Here is a 20,153-nt window from a genome sequence, read left to right as displayed (position 1 = left end):
AGGTTGAGAGAGGACCGTGCCCGCGAGGCTCACAATCTACAAGGGATGGGTGAGGATACAGTAGGCGAGGGTAGAATGGCCCCTTTGAGGATTAGGGCACACTATATGTGGGAAATGGTAGCTCCCATGGGCGGTTTGTAATCAGGCATTGACTTTACAGTTCTCTAATGCAGCCACTGGGTATCATTGCATACCTTTACTAAGTTTTGCAAGGTCCACACTTTTGCCTCAGCAGATGCGAGTCTTGGTAGGAAGATACTATAGGCGGCAGCAGCCCAGTCTTCCGCTTGAATTAAGGCAGAAAGATTGGGTGGTAACAATATATTTATTTTCCCACCTTAGGCACTGCTTTAGCATGGTTTTGTGCCCCCAATGAGAAGAATGAGAAATGTAGATTTTTGGGTACTCACACTAGAATGTTTCTCGTAGCCTTCATTGGGGGACATAGCACCCTCCCTTGGTTGCCCGGTTGGGTGTGCAGTTATGTTTCATTCTTGCCTTAATTCTTTTTTTCATTTCTTTTTTTTTTCCTCCTACTGCTTTCTCACAAATTGAGGAAGCCTAACTCCAGCAGGCGAGGTATAGGCTGCTGGGGAGGAGACAATTTTATTTAAATTGTAATAATAGTGTCAGCCTCCAGGTGGCAGCAGACTATCCCATGGTTCTGTGTCCCCAATGAAGACTAAGAGAAACAGGTTTTACGGTGAGTACCAAAAATCTAATTTTCCTTAGCGGATCTGTCAATCACATTGATGCATCTTCCTTGATGTAAAATAAAACAAGTAAAGTAAGAGTCCTACACAATGAGAAAGCCAATATATGACCTAATTTAATTACACAACATGGAATTGCAGTGTTTACTTTTCGCCATGACCCAGGTGTCATGTGAATTCTTTCTATATGATTTCCACATCCTCATTCTTCCCTTTTATCTGTTTTGCAGGAGATTTAATACAAACAGCGTGGCGCAGTTGTGGTACTTTGTGAAATGTGTGTATTTTGGTCTGTCAGCTTACCAGATCAAGTGTGGCTACCCTAACAGAGTCCTGGGAAATTTTTTAACGAAGAGTTACAACTGCATCAACCTCTTCCTATTCCAGGGGTGAGAAAATGAAGCTTATGAAAAGTTTTACTACTGCAATCAGTTATACAGGTTAAAGGGGTTTTCTTTTTCAGAAAACCCATTCTCAGACGCAGTTTGTTTAAAGACAAACTGTGCTTTACTCATCCTCCCTGGGTTCAGCGCAGAGTCTCTGCCGCTGCTCATGGTGTCTTTTACAGTGCTCACATAACGTTGACAGCATTGCAGCCAATCACTGAGTTCAGCACCGTTAAGTGGTCAGTTTTGCCAGCCCTGGTTATCAAAAATAGAAGAGACTCCACGTCTTTCTTTTTTACATTATTTATAGCACAGGTCAGGTGGTGGCTGATGAATGCTTCCTTCAGCAGCGCCTGCTCTCGATGTTATCAGCGACAGGCGTAAGCTGAAGGGTGTAGTACTCTCTGATCAGCTGATGCCTGTCACCGGAGGTTACCTTTTACCACCGGTCACAGCTGCTAGCTCACGCTGCTATCTGACAGCGTGGCAACCACAGCTCTCTGACCGGCAGTAATGATCTTACTGCTGATCAGAGCCTGTGTTTGCTGCGCTGTCATGCAGATGACAGCGTGGCAACAATGAATGTTCCGCCCCCCCAAACCAAACTTTTTTTTAGACGTTCGGCCGAATACACTCGACCCGTACATTCACAGGTTCGCCCATCACTACCCCATGTCGTCGGAGCCCAAAATACATACAGACCCCTTAGTTGTATATTTGCCAGTGGGGCCTCCAAGAAGCAGCTCACTCTGTATATCCTGTCCCCTTGAAGCATCAGCAGACTGGCCCCAGTATGTAGAATCCTGCACTGCTCTCTGGTAGTAAGCCAGTAGGCCATTGCTGGCATTACTACCATACTTGTGATGGTCCCACATTCTCTCGCTCCGATCTGACATCTTCAGAGCAGCTTTTTGGCACCCTGCACTCCACATAGAACCATTCAAAGACTTCTTACCTCTGCACATAGCATTCACTTGGTACGTCACTCAGCTTTCCACAAAGACTTCTTACCTCTGCACATAGCATTCACTTGGTATATCTCTCAACTAACCCCCTGCTTTACCCCAGTATTATTTATGACCTTGTTTACTTTGGCTTGATCATATGCATCTGGTCCACTCTTAATTATCTTACCAAGAGGAGCACAGACCACTCCTCTCAGCTTCACAGCTGAATGCACTTTGTAGCACATATATTGCATAGCACAAGTCTGCCAAGACTTTAGTCTGCAGTGTGTATCCTAGAAGTGTGTATCTTAAAAGTGTGAGATGATATGAAAATATGAATTAATCCAGAATTGGAACAGAAGGTAACAGGAAAGAGTCCCTGTAAACGATGTTTCTGTTTGTTTCCACTCTAACCCCTATAATCCTTCACTTTCTGATAACCCCACTAATCCCTACACCTAGTAAGGAACTGTTCATCTCTTCTTCAATCCTTCCAATCCATCTCGCCTCTTCCTCAGATCTGTTCCTCAACATACAATCTTCTGTCTCCAAACACAGACAGCCCCCTCATGCCCTCTCCTGCTCCCACCTGCTAACACTCTCTCTTCTCCTCCTCACTGCCGGAGATATCTCTCCAAATCCTGGTCCTCCTCACCACATTCCCAGTCATTTCTACCTCCCATCCACACCCAATCACAACTTTCTGTAACCACACCAACCTTATACACATTCGCCCAGCCCCAGCTTCCCCAGTCCCACTAACAGGAGCTCTGTGGAAAGCTCGCTCTGTCTGCAACAAACTTTCTTTCATCCATGATCTTTTTATTACTAACAAACGTTCCTTCCTCGCCATCACCAAAACCTGGCTCACCTCCTCTGACACAGCCTCTCCTGCTGCACTCTCATATGGTGGATTCCACCTTTCCCACACCCCCCGCCCCAGCTGCAAGCATGGTGGAGGAGTTGGTTTTCTCCTGTCAGATAACTGCTCCTTCACCCCAATCCCACTGCCGCCCTCTGTTACCATCCCTTCCTTCGAGGTGCACTCTGTGCGCATCCACTCCCCCTCCAACCTCCAACTAGCTGTCATATACCACCCTCCAGGGTCAGCCACCACCTTCTTTGACCACTTCACCACCTGGCTACTCCATTTCCTTTCCACTGATATCCCCACTATCATCTTGGGCGACTTCAACATCCCCATTGACACTTCCCTCTCAGCTGCCACTAAACTTCTATCTCTCACTTCCTCCTTCGGCCTCACTCAATGGTCTTCTGCAGCCACTCACAAAGATGGCCACACGCTAGACCTCATCTTCACCCGCCTCTGCTCCCTATCTAGCCTCTCTAACTCACCTCTTCCTCTCTCTGACCACAACTTACTTACATTCTCTTCCCTCTCCTCCTCAGGTCCACAATCCCCACCTCAAAAACTCGCACACCCTCGCAGAAATCTTTAACACCTCGATCTACATTCACTTTCTGAATCCCTCCTCCCTCTTACAGACATAAGTTCCCTACACAATGCGGATGCCGCTGCCGCTCTATATAACACCACAATAGCTGTAGCTTTGGAATCAGTTGCCCCTCTCAAACATACCAAAACTCGCAAAATCAACAGACAGCCCTGGCACACCAGTCTGACCAAAGAACTGAGGCAGGCTTCCAGGGATGCTGAGCGGAGATGGAAAAAATCCCTCTCCAATGAGGACTTCATCACATTCAAACAGTCCCTCACTACTTTCAAGGCCACACTCGCTGTAGCAAAACAAACCTACTTCTCATCTCTCATATCCTCCCTGTCTCGCAACCCTAAACAGTTATTCAACACCTTCAATTCTCTCCTCCACCCTCCAGCACCTCCTCCGTCTCCACTCATCTCAGCTGAAGACTTTGCCTCATTTTTCAAGGAGAAGATTGATAACATCAGAGACAGTTTTGGTCAACAACCCCCAGTGCCCTTCCTCCTACCTGGCCTGCCCTCCTCCCCCAAAACCAACTTCTCCACCATTACAGAAGATCGACTCTCCACTCTACTCTCAAGATCACATCTCACTACCTGTGCACTTGACCCAATCCCATCACACTTCATCCCAAAACTCACCACAGTCTTCATCCCATCTTCCACAGTCTTCATCTCTTCAACCTATCACTAACAACTGGTGTTTTCCCCTCAAGCTTTAAACATGCCTCAATCACACCTATCCTCAAAAAGCCCTCTCTTGACCCATCCTCTGTATCGAGCTATCGCCCTATATCACTACTCCCCTATGCCTCAAAGCTACTGGAACAACACGTCCATCTTGAGCTATCCTCCCACCTCTCTTCTTGCTCCCTCCTTGACCACTTGCAATCCGGCTTCCGGCCACACCACTCCACTGAAACTGCCCTAAGGTCACCAATGACCTTCTAGCCGCCAAGGCCAAGCGACACTACTCTGTCCTCCTCCTCCTGGACCTGTCCTCTGCCTTTGACACAGTGGACCATTCCCTATTACTACAGACCCTCTCATCTCTTGGTATCACAGACTTGGCCCTATCTTGGATTGCGTCATACCTAGCAGACCAGACATTCAGCGTCTCCCATTCTCACACCACCTCCTCACCGCGCCCCCTATCCGTCGGAGTCCCGCAAGGTTCAGTCCTAGGACCCCTGCTCTTCTCCGTTTACACCTTCGGCCTGGGACAGCTCATAGAATCTCATGGCTTTCAGTATCATCTCTATGCTGATGACACACAGATCTACATCTCTGGACCAGATATCACCTCCCTACTAAACAGAATCCCTCAATGTCTGTCTGCTATTTCATCCTTCTTCTCCGCTAGATTTCTAAAACTTAATATGGACAAAACAGAATTAATCATCTTTCGCCCATCTCACGTGACCCCCCCAACAGACCTATCCATTAAACGGCTGCCCACTCTCTCCAGTCCCAGAAGCTCGCTGCCTCGGGGTTATCCTTGACACTGATCTCTCCTTCAAACCACATATCCAAGCCCTTTCCGCTTCCTGCTGACTTCAACTCAAAAATATTTCACGGATCCGTACATTCCTCAACCAAGAATCTGCAAACACCCTAGTCCATGCCCTCATCATCTCCCGCCTTGACTACTGCAACCTCCTGCTCTGTGGCCTCCCCTCTAACACTCTCGCACCCCTCCAATCTATTCTTAACTCTGCTGCCCGACTAATCCACCTGTCCCCCAGCTATTCCCCAGCCTCTCCCCTCTGTCAATCCCTGCACTGGCTCCCCATTACCCAAACACTCCAGTTCAAAACCCTAACCATGACATACAAAGCCATCCACAACCTGTCTCCTCCATATATCTGTGACCTCGTCTCCCGGTACTTACCTGCACGAAACCTCCGATCCTCACAAGGTCTCCTTCTGTACTCCCCTCTTATCTCCTCTTCCCACAATCTCATACAAGATTTCTCCCGCGCATCACCTCTACTCTGGAACTCTCTACCACAACATATCAGACTCTCGTCTACCATGGAAACCTTCAAAAAGAACTTGAAGACCTACCTCTTCCGACAAGCCTACAACTTGCAGTAACCACCGATCCACCAAACCGCTGCACAACCAGCTCTACCCTTGCCTACTGTATCCTCACCCATCCCGTTGTAGATTGTGAGCACTCGCGGGCAGGGTCCTCTCTCATCCTGTACCAGTCGTGACTTGTATTGTTTAAGATTACTGTACTTGTTTGTATTACAGTATGTATACCCCTCCTCACATGTAAAGCGCCATGGAATAAATGGCGCTATAATAATAAATAATAATAATTCAAATGTCCCCTGCTGCCTCCATCTACACCACCCTCACTCCACTTACTGTGCAACGTAGATTGGTGCAATCCATTACTGGTTCCTTCTCCTCCAGCTGAGATTTGCTGTACCGCTTCTATCCAGCATGGTGACTAAGAATAGTAGGCATGCCCTTTCAGGTGTATGTACCGCCCAGTAAGAAACACTGGTATAGCCCATATGGTGAAGAAAATGGCTGCATTACTGCGTCTCTTTATATTTAGGTAGTTATGATGCATCTTTTTACTCTTCTTCTATAGCTTCCGCATGGTACCCTTTCTGACTGAAATGAGGGCTGTCATGGATTGGATATGGACAGATACCACACTTAGTTTATCGAGTTGGATATGTGTGGAGGACATCTATGCTAATATTTTCATTATGAAGTGCTGGCGGGAGTCAGAGAAGGTAAAAAATCTGTGTACCTAGACTCCTACCATGTCTGGTGGGTATTTTGGACTAAATATATGCCCAAAGTTGTAATTTTTTTCCTTGCATTTCTCTTGTATAACTGTTTGTATTAGAATGCTAATGACCAGTGTCAACATAATAATTAGAGTAGATCAAAGATTAATATACTATTGATGGTAATACCAGCTGGCAATATGGAAAAATCGTGGACTAATCGCAAATACATAGCAACCGTGAGCATTGTCCACCTCTTTTCCCTTTACTTGTCAATTGTCTTTTGTAGTGCAATAAACATTTAAATTTTATCTATATTTCTTTTTGGACTTTTTGTCGTGTTTTTGGAGCTTTGCTCACGGTTGCTCTTGTATAACTGTATCGGAAAGCTTAGTGTAGTGTATTTACAATACAAAGATATTTTACATGAACACATAATGAGTGGTTCATGATCCTGTCTGGGTGCATCACTTCGCAAATCTTGGGCATGCTGCTTGTGCTCAGGACAATTCAGATTACTTTGGTGGGGTCTGTCAACTGGAATCCACATGAAAAGGGAAATGTGCCTTGAGGCGGCCATATATCTCCAATACCTGTCCGCCAAAACATTCCTGACCTTCTCATACACATGTACACTCAGTTCCGCCAAGTGTACGTGTGTTCAATGGGAAGAGGGAAATAAGCTGCTGGTGTCTTCTGTATTTTCAAACTTAAATTTGACAGATTTTCTATTATTTTGCAGAAATACCCAGAGCCTCCAGGACAGAAGAAGAAAAAGATTGTGAAATACGGAATGGGTGGTGTGATTATTTTTGCCTTGATCTGCATTGTCTGGTTTCCATTGCTCTTTATGTCATTGGTAAAGTCTGTGGCGGGAGTCACCAACCAGCCCCTGGATGTTTCTATTCAGATCAGCATCAGTGGCTATGAGGTAGATGAGCATGGCCGCCATTACCTCTATGTTATGATAGATCCAGTTCTAGAGATAGTCCATTACAACAAATAACCATGAAACATAACAGACGGCTTACACCCAGATCCTCCATTCTGCATCTTCGGATGCCTCCTCCTTCTCAGCTGCCAATGATTTCTTTGTGTTGCATCCATGAGGTCAATACATGAAGAGTTTGTGTAAGGTTGCGGTAGTGGTGACTTTGCTTATTACAATTTTTCCTAAAATGGAGTAAAACGGTGCAGTTTTGCCATGGTTATGGGAAAAAAAGCAGTAAAAAAGGTGACGACTGCAATATCTTACTAAATCTTAATAGGTACAATAAATTATGGTCACCATTAATAAACTCTGCAAGAAGGAGTAAGATAATCCCTACAAGGTCGGAGGACAGGGAGGGAGTAAATGAAGAGTAAAAAAAAAATATATGCACATATTAGGTGCAATCTGCGCTCCCAAAAAATTGTAATTCATGTTTTAGACCATATTTGCACCTTATCTGACAAGAGTCCGTGTCTTCATTTAAAGGGGAATAGCTTTTAACATATTGCGCCACGTGACAAAATTTTCCTGCAAATTTCTAGCGGTAGGTATACAATCTAAAGCTGAACTAAGTTTATCCTCCAGCATGAACCACTGTGATAAATTTGGCGTATTTTAAGACTTGTGTAGTCTGTTTGCATTCTCTAAGAATTAGTTTAATTTTGGGGCATATCTAAGAATACTATTAGAAAAAACTAATGTGGGAATTTATTAATGGCTACAAACCAGAAAGCTGCCGTGAAAGAGTAGCAAGTTATGGTGCACACCACTTTGCTACTTTTCACCACTCTTGCCAACTTTTTGTAAAGTGGGTAAATCATAGTGGTAGTGGTGTAGCCTTCTTAGCCCGACTCATTTAATGAAATTGGCATCCATTATATAGCAAATCATGGGCTGACATGGATTTGACTTTCTGGCACACAAACAGTTGACAGTGAGGCTAAATTATTGAGATGGGCTTCTTATTCTGGCCAGGTAGATATTAAAGGGAACTATTCTGTAACAAAACTGCTAATTACCTGCAGATATAGGGTTAGTTTAATGGTAAATAACATTTAAGCCATATTTGTCACAGTAGAAGCGGCTTCAGGGAGAAAATGAAGTTATATCCTCCCTGCAGCTGCTCATTTCCAGTCATTGAGGTGTTGCATGGAACTGTAAGGCTATGTGAACGCAGTGCATTTTTGGTGCACGTTTCCTGCCAAGAGATGCAGAAATTTCTGCAGCAAATACTTCATGTGCGCACATACCCTAAAAGTCACTGCTCATTATAAAGTAAGTGCGGTTGTAATCACTCCACCTGTACCTTGACTGACACCCTGCTCCGCACACACTCTGCAGAGCAGGCTGTCAATCGATGTGCTGGGGACTTATTAGCGAGCGGTAACTATAATAGCTTCCTGATTACAGAAAGTGAGTGGCTACAGGGAGGATATATCTTTATTTTCTCCCTGTAGCCGCTGTGCCAGTAAGCCAGCCAGACGCGATTTAAACGCTATTTACTTGCAGATCATCCTTACATCTACAGGTAATGTGTTTCTAAAGATGGAAGGTTCCTTTTAAGCAAAATAAGGGAAAAATCCAGCTCCACGATATAGTGAAAAAAAACAATTCTTTATTCACTTGATATTTCAAGCATGGAGGAGAAAAGTATCAGCATAGATAGCAGCAAATCATATGTTATCAACGCGTTTCGGGTGTTACTGCACCCTCATGACACCCGAAACGCGTTGATAACGAATGATTTGCTGCTATCTATGCTGATACTTTTATCCTCCATGCTTGAAATATCAAGTGAATAAAGAATTGTTTTTTTTCACTATATCGTGGAGCTGGATTTTTCCCTTATTTTGCTATGTTTCACGTCCTGACACAGCAGTTCCGTGCTCCGATTCCTGGGATGTCATAACTGGTGAGCTGGACTTTATTTTACTTAAGGTTCCTTTTAAGACATTAATTTTAATACTGTAAATACCCCCTAAGTTGAGTTAGATCTTGAAGGTGTTCTAAAAGGTATGCTGCTTAGCAATTAGCTGATCAATAGCTGTACTCCTCCTGGCAGTCTACTCTTTCTGTTGGGAAAAGCGAATAGACAGCCATTTAATTCATCGTCGCTCTGAACCAAGTATGATGAGAGCCACTCTATGTGTAAAGCCGGAGTCCCCTGTAGTTAGAGTAGAGCTGATAAGTTTCTGTGTAGGGTATTACACTGAATTGGGACAATTTTGTTCCTTTTTTGTAAAGATCAAAAGAAAACATGACAGATGAAATTGTAATGTTTAATATGGGGGCCTGAGCTATCCTAGTCCAATACTGCTACACAATAGCAGGTCCATTCATGCCTGTGATATGTCCCAGTCAATATCCATAGTCAATCTATTTAATATTGGTAATATTCTCCTGATTTGATTGCATGGTCCTGGTATCTACAGTATTATCTGATGACAAGACATATGTGTCACAGACATTAGCTGCAGTCCACTTAGGCCTCAATAAAGAAATTTTACCTTTTTCTTTCAGCCCCTATTCACCATGAGCGCTCAGCAGCAGAACCTGGCCCCCTATTCTCAGTCCGCTTATGATGAACTGACATATAGATACGCACTACATCCCGTGAGTATAAAAGGCTTTTTTGCCCTTTTATAAGATAAACCCAATTGGTGTCGACATCAGACTAGCCATATTTGTCCCAATACAATCAGTCCAAATATTAAGCTAATCACCAAGAGCACTGGTCTCTGATAATATAGATAAGATCAGATACGTATGAAGTTTTCCATATACATTAGATATCTGTGTGGCCAATAGCTGTCACCCCCGCCTCTCCCATACACAGGAACGCTCGGCTCAGCCAAGTTCTCCTATGTTCTTTATAAGAATAGGCCACTGAATTCAACAGGGCCGATTCTACTTTCCATTGATATCTTCTATTGCGGGAAGTCAGGAGGACCCATACACATTAGATGTCTGGCCGAGCCCTCCAAAATCAGCAGGTTCAACCTACTATTATCTAATGTATAGATGCCTTTATATTCCATGTGTGGGCCCTAAATATAGCTTATATCTGCACTAATATCAAATGCCTGGATAACTTTGTTTTCTGCTCCTTTTTCCTACACAGTCTGCAATGCAGTTCATTGTTAATTACATGCCCGAGGACATAGTAACTGCCAAGATAAAAAGTAATGCCAGCCTTCTCTGGACCATAAGCCCGGCCAGCCGTGAAGCCATGATAGAGGAACTGTCAGAATCTGCTCAGATATACTTTGATATTCACTGGAGTATCCTCAGGTACGTCAGGTAGCAGGCCGATGGCACAGGCTGTTGGCAGACCTGGGTATACTCTGATGCCTGTGACTTGGTCTGTTCCAGGAATGCGTCCATCGTAAAGAGTGCAGAGAGTTTTGGGAAGCACACAGTATGCTATGAAGATACAGAAACCCGTGACCAAATAGTCCAGATGCTGAAAGGAGAAAGAAGGGAGCCAATGTGGGTATTTTACATAAGGCCTCTGCCTAAATACAATCTTAGTCTTACACCGTATATTTAGTCAAAAGGAAAAAAGGTTAAAGATTATGTTCACGATTTCTTTAGATTGTTAGGAAAAAGGGCTTTCAGAATATTATTACTACATGCACTAAAGCAAACAAAACCTAACATAGAAACAAAATGAACATATACCCAGATGTAAGTAAGTAAAAAGCATATAAGTAACATAGTAAGGCCTGTTTCACACTTCCGTTTTTGACCATCAGTCAAAATCCGCCAGGTTTTGAAAAAAACGGATCCGCCATTTTTTTTGAGGATCCGTTTTTTCCTCTTTTGAGTTGCATTACTGGTGGATCTTGACTGATGGCCATCCGTTGGATCCGTTTTTGTGAGGATCCGCCACATTTTTTGCGTCCACCGGCATGCCTGGACGGACCCTGCAACGTTTTTTTGGCTGTTGGATCCGCATTTTCCATTGCGCATGCCCGGAGAAAGGAAGTCAGGGAGAAAATTAACCCTGAAATCCTTTCTGGCGGCCAAAAAAAATTCTCTCTCTCTCTCCTACCCGGCCAGCGGTTCCTTTAAAATTCTTCATTTTGCGGATCCGTCAAAAAAAAGGATCCTGTTGCATCCGTTCACTTCAGTTAGCAACGGATCCGCTTTTCCGCCTTTTTGGCGGATTTTAACTGACACAAAAAACTGAAGTGTGAAAGAGGCCTAACATAGTTTTGAAGGCTGACGGAAGACCTTAGGTCCTTCTAGTTCAGCCTATTTTTAGTGCAGCTGTTCTGCATTGTTGATCCTGGGGAAGGCAAAAAAACCCACATAGCAGAAGCCAGTTTTCTCCATAGGGAAAAGTTCCTTCCCTTAAAGGGGTTGTCCGGGCTTTTCACATAATCTCAGTACATATCTGGGCTGCAGAATTATGACAATAAGTAATTTACTTTCTGTCACTAGTTTGCACGGTTTTCTAGATATTCTGAACAGAACGTCCAAGGCAGGGTGAGTTATGGCATTGAAGAATCGTCCTATATTCTGGGACAGGCTGCTTCCGTCAGTATTTGTGTCATTAGAGACACAGTGCTCACACATACACTGCACCAAATCTGCTGCTGTGTGAAGACATCAGTGACACAGAGCTGTCTCATTCACACAGCAGAGGCTTTGTCACAGAACAGATTACATCGGTGACTGCCATCCCCTGTGCAGATTAGAAGCTGCAGACCCCCATCGCTGGCCATCACACAGTCTGTTCTCACTGCTGCCAGCAGCCTGGGACAGTGAGGGAAGGAATTACTGATAATGAGTTATGTATTGTAATCATGGAGTGGCCCAGAATACAGGACGATTTTCCCTCCTCACTAGTTTCACTTTCCATAGATAACTGTTCAGTGTGTGTCTGGGGGAGGAGTAGCTCTCTGCTCTCTGTAGTGAGGCTGCTGGAGGGGAAGAATTCGTTACTGTGTGATGAGGGCTTCTTCATGTGGACGGGGAGGGCCTGTAGCTATGGAGGGTGAGGTTATTGCTATAGAGGGCATGTTTGGAGTAGAGTAGGAGGTTACTACTAGTTCTCATTTCAATGCCATAACACACCTCCCCTTGGACGTTCTGTTCAGAATATCTAGAAAACCGTGCAAACTATTGACAGAAAGTAAATTATTGTCATAATTCTGCAGCCCAGATATGTACTGAGATTATGTGAAAAGCCCGGACAACCCCTTTAAGCTGGGTCAACCATCTACCTATAATATTCTGTTATTCGTAACCTTCTATACTGTTACTCACAAGAAAAGCATCCATTCCTTTCTTAAATTCATTCAGTGAGTTGGCCATCACCACTTCCTCAGGAAGAGAATTCCAGAGCCTCACTGCTCTTACCGTGAAGAACCCTCTTCTATGCTGGTGCAAAAATTGTCTTTCCTCCAAACGAAGAGAATGCCCCCTTGTTCTTGTCACAGTCCTTGGTACAAACAGTTCATTGGAGAGATCTCTGTATTGCCCTCTGATATACTTGTACATATATATTAGGTCTCCCCTAAGTCTTCTCTTTTCTAGAGTAAATAGACCTAATTTTGATAACCTTTCTGGGTATTGTAGTGAACCAACTCCATTTATCATTTTAGTAGCCCGCTTTTGAACCCTTTCAAGTTCAGTAATGTCTTTCTTGAGCACCGGCGTCCAAAATTGCACACAATACTCCAAGTGTGGTCTGACGAGTGATTTGTACAGAGGGAGAATTATGTTTTCATCTCGTGTCCTCAGACCTCTTCTAATGCATCCCATGACCCTATTTGCTTTGCTGGCAGCTGCCTGACACTGGGCACTCCAATTTAGCTTCTTATTGACTAAGATGCCTAAGTCTTTTTCCATGTCTGATTTCCCCAGCAGTTTCCCATTTAGTAAGTAATTGTAGCATCAGTTTCTCCTTCCCATGTGCATAACCTTACACTTATCTGTGTTAAACCTCATTTGCAATTTTTCAGCCCAATTTTCCAATGTACTCAAATCTGTCTGTAGTTGCAAACTGTCCTCCTTTGTGTTAACTACCTTGCATAGTTTTGTATCATCTGCAAATACTGTTATTTTACTGTGTAAGCCATCCACTAGATCATTAATAAATATATTAAATAGTAGGGGGCCCAATACAGAACCCTGTGCTACCCCACTAGTAACCCTGGTCCAATCTGAGTATGCCCCATTAATAACCACTCTTTGTTTTCTATCACTAAGCCAGCTACCTACCCATCTACACACATTTTCCCCTAGCCCAAGCTTTCTCATCTTACTTACCAATCTTTTATGTGGGACAGTGTCAAATGCTTTAGAGAAGTCGAGATAAATGACATCCAATGATTCTCCTTGGTCCATTTGAGAGCTTACATGCTCATAGAAGCTGATCAGGTTTGTCTGACAGGAGCGATCCTTCATAAATCCATGTTGATATGGAGTTAAACATTTATTAACATTGAGCTATTCCATAATGGTATCCCTTAGAAACCCTTCAAAAATTTTACCCACAACAGATGTTAAGCTTACCAGCCTATAGTTTCCAGGTTCCCTTTTACACCCCTTTTTGAATATTGGTACCACATTTGCTTGCCGCCAATCATAAGGAACAGACCCTGTTTCTATAGAGTCTTTAAATATAAGGAATATAGGCCTGTCTGTCACATTACTTAACTCCCTTAATAGCCGAGGGTGAATGCCATCAGGGCCTGGTGATTTGTCAATTTTAATCTTACTAAGGCGGTTCTGCACTTCTTCCTGGGTTAGGCAGGTAATACTTAATGGGGAGTTTACATTATCACTCTCCATTTCCCCTGGCAAATCCTTTTCCTGTGTGCACACTGTTTAGAAAAAAGTATTTAAATTATTTGCTTTTCCCACATCGCTCTCTATGATTTCACCCTCATTGTTCTTTAAAGGGCCGACGCTATCAATTTTAATCATTTTACTGTTTATATAATTAAAGAATAGTTTGGGGTTTGTTTTACTTTCCTTAGCAATGAGTCTCTCAGTTTCCACTTTTGCTAAATGTATTTGTTTTTTATACATTTTATTTTTTTCTCTATAACTTTTTAATGTTTCTTCATTGCCTTCTTGTTTTAGCTTCTTAAATGCCTTGTTCTTGTTATTTATTGCCTTTTTACATCCTTATTTAGCCACATTGGTGTTCTCCTGTTCCTAGCCCTTTTATTTCTGTACTGTATGGCTAGCTCTCAGTGGGTGTGTAAAACTGATTTAAATATTTCTGTGCTCCTATTTTTGAGGACATTGTCCCAATCAATTCAGCGAAGGTCCTCTCTAAGCTGATCAAACTTTGCTTTCCTGAAATTCGGCGTTTTTGTAACCCCCTTCCAGGGCACCTTACTGAAGGACAAGTGGAATTGTATTATATTGTGGTCACTGTTCCCTAGGTGCCCATCGACTCGTACTTCTCTTATTCTATCTGGCCTGTTGCTTAAAATTAAGTCCAGAAGGGCTGTCCCTCTAGTTGGGCCCTGCACAAGTTGTGACAGATAATTATCCTTGGTCACTGACAGAAATTAGTTTCCTTTCTGAGATACGCAGGTTTCAGTTTCCCAGTCTATGTCGGGGTAGTTGAAGTCCCCCATAATAATCACCTCATCGTGATTTGCTGCTTTGTCTATTTGTTTCAATAATACATTTTCAGTGGTTTCTGTTATATTTGATGGCTTATAACAAACCCCTATGAGGATTTTATTACTTTTCCCTCCTTGTATCTCAACCCATAGAGACTCCACCTCTTCATTTCCCTCTTGTGGAGGTACTTAGTAAACACTGTTTTTGATTAAAAAAATGGCCTCAATGTGAATAAGGGCCAAACAGGACTGGGCCCAACTATGGACACCCAGCTATGGGAAGCTGCATATAAACGTAATGCCCAGCTCAGAGAAAAGGAGGTTACAACCTTGAATCCACTAAGTGCAAGAACCTAAAGCAAAACCATTTTCTTAACAAGGTAGAAACAAAAGTCTCATTGCCCCCATTATAGCATGGATATTAAGGCCAGACATTTTGGCTTGATTGTGAGTCTTCTATCCCCAACTACCAGCATTAAAGAGCTTAATCATACTGCGAAGTTGGGTTATAAACCAGCAGTTGGGCTGGCACTTGTGCCCATAGCATAGCAAATGTCACACTGACTCAATGATGCCAAAGCCCATGTGTTATGACTGTGTAATCACACTCACAAGGGTGATGTACAAACCATGAAAGACACAAAACCTGCAAAGAAAAAGTCCCTATTCAGGCTAGGAAAGTCCCTAATCTGACCCTGACTTGTCCCTGCCTGACCGCATAGGTTGGCACTGAAAGTAAACGTAATGGCGCCCTCACTCGACATCGACTGACCCTGAATGTCCTTAACTGCACCCTTTCTGTAGATATTATACAACACTAAAACTAGAAAATAAAATACATATAAATCTGAGGATGAGGCACAGGCCTAAGAACGTGTCCACACAGTCACACAGGAAAGACGGAGAAAAATAAAAAGAACCAAAAATATATGGAACATGTGGGAATCTCCCAGACTTTAAATGTAAACGAAAGGGAAGGGTGCTGTGGAGGAAGACTCAGAAACAAACTAGGAAGAGCAACATGGAGATAAACCAGGAAAAATAATCCCTAGCTAAGGAGCTGGAATTCCACATGTCCATCAATGTGGAAGTATAGCCAGCAAAGAAGGCAAGTGCAAGGTGAGTATAAATAGCCCCTCGCAAAATGTGACAGGACAGAACCAAATGAGGAACCGAGAGACACCTGAATAGGAAGGAAAGACAAGAGAACAATCAGCAGTTGGCCACAGACCGAACAGGTTTTGGCTCAAGAGAGGGGAAACCGACCACGTAGCAAGAGATCACTGGTTCGAGTCCCAAAACCGAACAATGACACATATGTTAAACTGAGTCTGTCAACAGAAAATGACTGTTCAAACCAAGCGCAAACACTCACTGTGATATTAGCAGCTATCTCCACCCTCCTATGGTTTCTGTAAAGCCAGAGCTGTCAAAAACGCATGAGTAAGGTGGAGAGGAATGAAGAATAAGTAAAGAGAAATGGTGGATCTGAACTGTTTGGATATGACCAAGGTGCACAGAGCAACTTTGGTTTGAAAAGTCATTTTGTGCTGACAGACTTCCTTTAATTCATTAAACTTGTTCCCACCAGCCCACTCATACCGTAAGGTAGTATAGCAAGAAGATAGGTAAAGCTGGTGCGGAGACTACAATTTGTGACTATGAAGACGCATAGGTCTGTATAGGATCTGTAAACACAAAACTGTATTTTTTTTTAAACTATTGATGCATAAATTGTTGCAAAGATGTTCCATTTAGATACAAGAATGTAACTTTACAGACAGGGAACAGGGTTAATTAAAAATCTTTGCATTTATATTTTCACCAGCATGCTGAAGAATATTTTGCCAAAACACCTCAGAGCAAATTCTGGGCCTGAAGCAAAAATTGCTCATCGGCTTCAGACAGGTAAGAGCTACCCAAGAATGGTGCAAATGTCAAACCTCCTCAGCCAACCTCAATAAACTTTAATGTGTTTGGAGGCCCATAAGGTGGATTCATGAGAGCTATAATTTTATAGCCTTGACAAACCCACCACAAAACCTGCAAGTTCTATGTGATGATTGCGATTCAGATTTGTCAGGGATGTAAAGTTACCCCCCAAAACAATCAAGATTGCTTATACCTTACTTTCTTAATTTTCTAGAATTTTCAGACAAGGCAGAAGATATTCAGAAATACGCTTTCTTCCGTAACTTAACCTTAAAACTACAGCAGCTGTCTGTGAACAACACATCGAACCAAGTGACAGAGTGGTGGCTGATTCAGGAGTGGAACCCAGCATGTGGCCCGGCCGGCTGCAGCAAGAACATCGAGCTTGTTATATACAATGATAAAGCCAGTCCTCAGAGTCTTGGATTTCTAGCTGGATATGGGTAAGATGTCTTTATAATACCCTACTTCACTATCCTGTCTGAATACACCACAGGATATGTCATGAGATTGACAAATGGAGCTTGTTTCTGCAAATAACGGGACCAATCTACTCTATGGAATAGATGTTACATACAATCTAAGGTCATGTATACACACAATGCATATCTTCCACTGCAGAAATGGCCTTAATCAGCTGTAAAATGTGCATATGTTACATATTGACATTGTCATTAACATTAGTCTCCAGTTCTTACTCTTCTAGAAGGCGAGAGTAGGTATAGGGTATAGGAATATATGGACAGCGCTCTTGGCCATTTCCATCTTACGTACAGGCTTGTAGGGAATTTATCTTGACCCTGTTAGACCAACTCATAATTCTCTCCCATCCTAGCCATCCACAGGACAATCAAAAGGTCATTGCAACAAAAAGTTGGAGGAAGATTGAGACAGCACGTCAAATAAGTATTGAACATGACACCAGTTTTCTAAGTAAATATACTTCTAAAGGTGCTATTGACTTGAAATTCTCACCAGATGACGGTAACAACCCATCCAATCCACAATGGCAACAAAATCAATACATTGATGTCAATAAACCAAGTTATGTTTAATAATGAGAAATAACAGAGGGAAAAAATATTGAACACATGAAGAATGAGAGGTGCAAAAAGTCATGGAAAGTCCTGACACCAGCTGAAATCTATCAGTAATTAGAAAGCAATCCTGCCACTTAGTGAAAAATATCAGCTGGTTTAACTGATGGTCTTTAAAAAGGTGTCTCATTACCAAGGTGCCACGCAAGTAACATTTTATGATCGATAAAATCAGTGAGCTGTCTCAAGACCTTCACAAACATATTGTTGTTAAACATACTGATGGCATTGGTTACAGAAGAATTCCTAAACTACTGAAGATTCTAGTGAGCACTGTTGAGGCCACAATGCAGAAGTGGAAAGAACATAATTTCACCATAAACCGGTTACGACCAGGTGATTCACTCAATATTTCAGGCAGAGGAGTGAAAAAAATTGTCAGAAGAGTTGTCCAAGAGCCAAGGACCCCCTGTGGAGAGCTATAAAAAGACCTGTAATCATCGGGTACAATTGTTTAAAAAAAAAACTATAAGTAACGTACCAACCTGCAAGGCCTGTATGCATGCTCACCACGCAAGACTCCACTGCTGAACAAAACGCATATTCTAGCGCGTTTGAAGTTTGCTTAACAACATTTAGACAAGCCTGTGAAATACTGGGGGAATATAGTCTGTCCAGATGAGACCAAAATTTATCTCTTTGGATGCCATAATACACACCATGTTTGGAAGCCAAAAGGCACTGCATGTCACACTAAAGTCACCATACAACAGTAAAGCTTGGAGGTGGGAGCATCATGGTGTGGGGCTATTTTTCAGTATACGTGACTGGCAAGCTTCATATAATTGATGGAAGGATGAATGGACAACTGTACGGAGACATTCTGATAAAAATCTGCTGCCATCTACCAGGATGATGAAACGAGGGTGGACATTTCAGCAAGACAAAGATCCTAAACATACAGCCAAGGAAACTCTCAATTGGTTACAGAGAAAGAAAATGAAGCTGCTAGAATGGCCCAGCCAATCACCTGACCAAAATTCAATAAGAAATTTATGGAAGGAACTAAAGCTCAGAGTTTTTAAAAGGAGCCCACAAGACATTCAGGATTTGAAGAGTGATTGTGTGGAAAAGTGGGTCAAAATCACACCTGAGCAATGCATGCGACTAGTTTCTCCATACAGGAGGCATCTTGAAGCTGTCATCACCAATAAAGCCTTATATACCAAGTATTAATTACATTTCAGTAAGCATGTTCAATACATGTTCCCTGTGTCATTTTCTTTACATATAATTTAATTTATGGACCTCTATGATTTGATTTATTTGCTATTTTGGATTGGATGGATTGTTACAGACATCTGATGAGAATTCCATGTCAATAGCACCTTTAGAAAAATATTTACTTAAAAAATTGGAGACAAGTTCAATACTTATTTCACCTGCTATCAGAATTGGAGGTTACATTATAATTGAAAGTCTACCTTCAGCTTTTAGCCAGCATTAATTTCAGTTTGGTGCATCACTGGCTATATTCACATGCAGTGTTGCTGCATTTGTTCTATGCAAAATTAAAAGTTGTTTATTTGCAGTACCACACTTGTTTTTTTTCCTTGACTGAATTTGGTAATTGCAGTATTTTTGAAATCTGCAACATATCAATTCTTTCAGCAATTTATTTCCCATAAAAAGCAATGAGAAAGTTAAAAAAAATGCTACAAAAAAACAACTGTTTTTTGCTGTGTTTTTGGAGAATAAAACTAACTTTATTAAACAGGTACTGTAGACAAAGCACACATGTAATCCCCACCAAAAGCAAAAAAATGCGTCAGAAAATGGCATTTGGAACCCAGCGTTTTTATGGTCAAGAGAGCAGGTTTTGGCTGCAGGAGAAGAAAAAAATGCAGCAAAAACATTACGTGTGAACATAGCCTTATTCTAGCAGACTTTTCCTTAAAAGGAGTCTGTCAGCCCAAAATGACTGTTCAAACCAGGCACTTCAGGGTGGTTAAATAGTTCAGTGCACCTACTTTATTTTTCATGCATCTTCACTTTCCTTTGGCAGCTGTAAAAATAAAAAGGTCACAATGAATACAAAACAAATAGGTGGGAAGGTGCAGTGAGCGGCCATCAGACTCCCTTAATTCCCCACAATGTGTTTCATTATGGTTTCCTTTGCTTTTACCAGTATGTAATCCTTGCATGCTGCACTCTTCTCGCTGTCAAGAATGGCAAAACCTGCACTAGGAAGATATACAGCACTCCTGGTAAAGAGATGAGGTGCCTAAGTGGGGTTTCAACTGGTAATTGAAGCAAATGAGGAACTTGGCACTCAAAAAT

At 42.5% G+C, this 20,153-nt stretch overlaps 1 protein-coding gene across 1 annotated transcript in view; it reads left to right on the top strand.

The window, feature by feature from the left end:
• The window catches only part of LOC141096108 (piezo-type mechanosensitive ion channel component 2-like), a 242,528-nt gene that overhangs the window by 217,676 nt on the left and 4,699 nt on the right, over window positions 1-20,153 (top strand). Inside the window, 8 exon segments of the mRNA XM_073582522.1 lie at window positions 944-1,102; window positions 6,117-6,264; window positions 7,004-7,192; window positions 9,773-9,865; window positions 10,374-10,543; window positions 10,625-10,741; window positions 16,673-16,752; window positions 16,991-17,219. Coding sequence (XP_073438623.1) covers window positions 944-1,102; window positions 6,117-6,264; window positions 7,004-7,192; window positions 9,773-9,865; window positions 10,374-10,543; window positions 10,625-10,741; window positions 16,673-16,752; window positions 16,991-17,219 — 1,185 coding nt within the window.

The sequence above is a fragment of the Dendrobates tinctorius genome, unplaced genomic scaffold (assembly GCF_039654945.1).
Source record: "Dendrobates tinctorius isolate UK_male_01 unplaced genomic scaffold, ASM3965494v1 ptg000071l, whole genome shotgun sequence".
Taxonomy (NCBI): Eukaryota; Metazoa; Chordata; class Amphibia; order Anura; family Dendrobatidae; genus Dendrobates; species Dendrobates tinctorius.
This window is presented reverse-complemented; position numbering and strand designations above follow the sequence as displayed.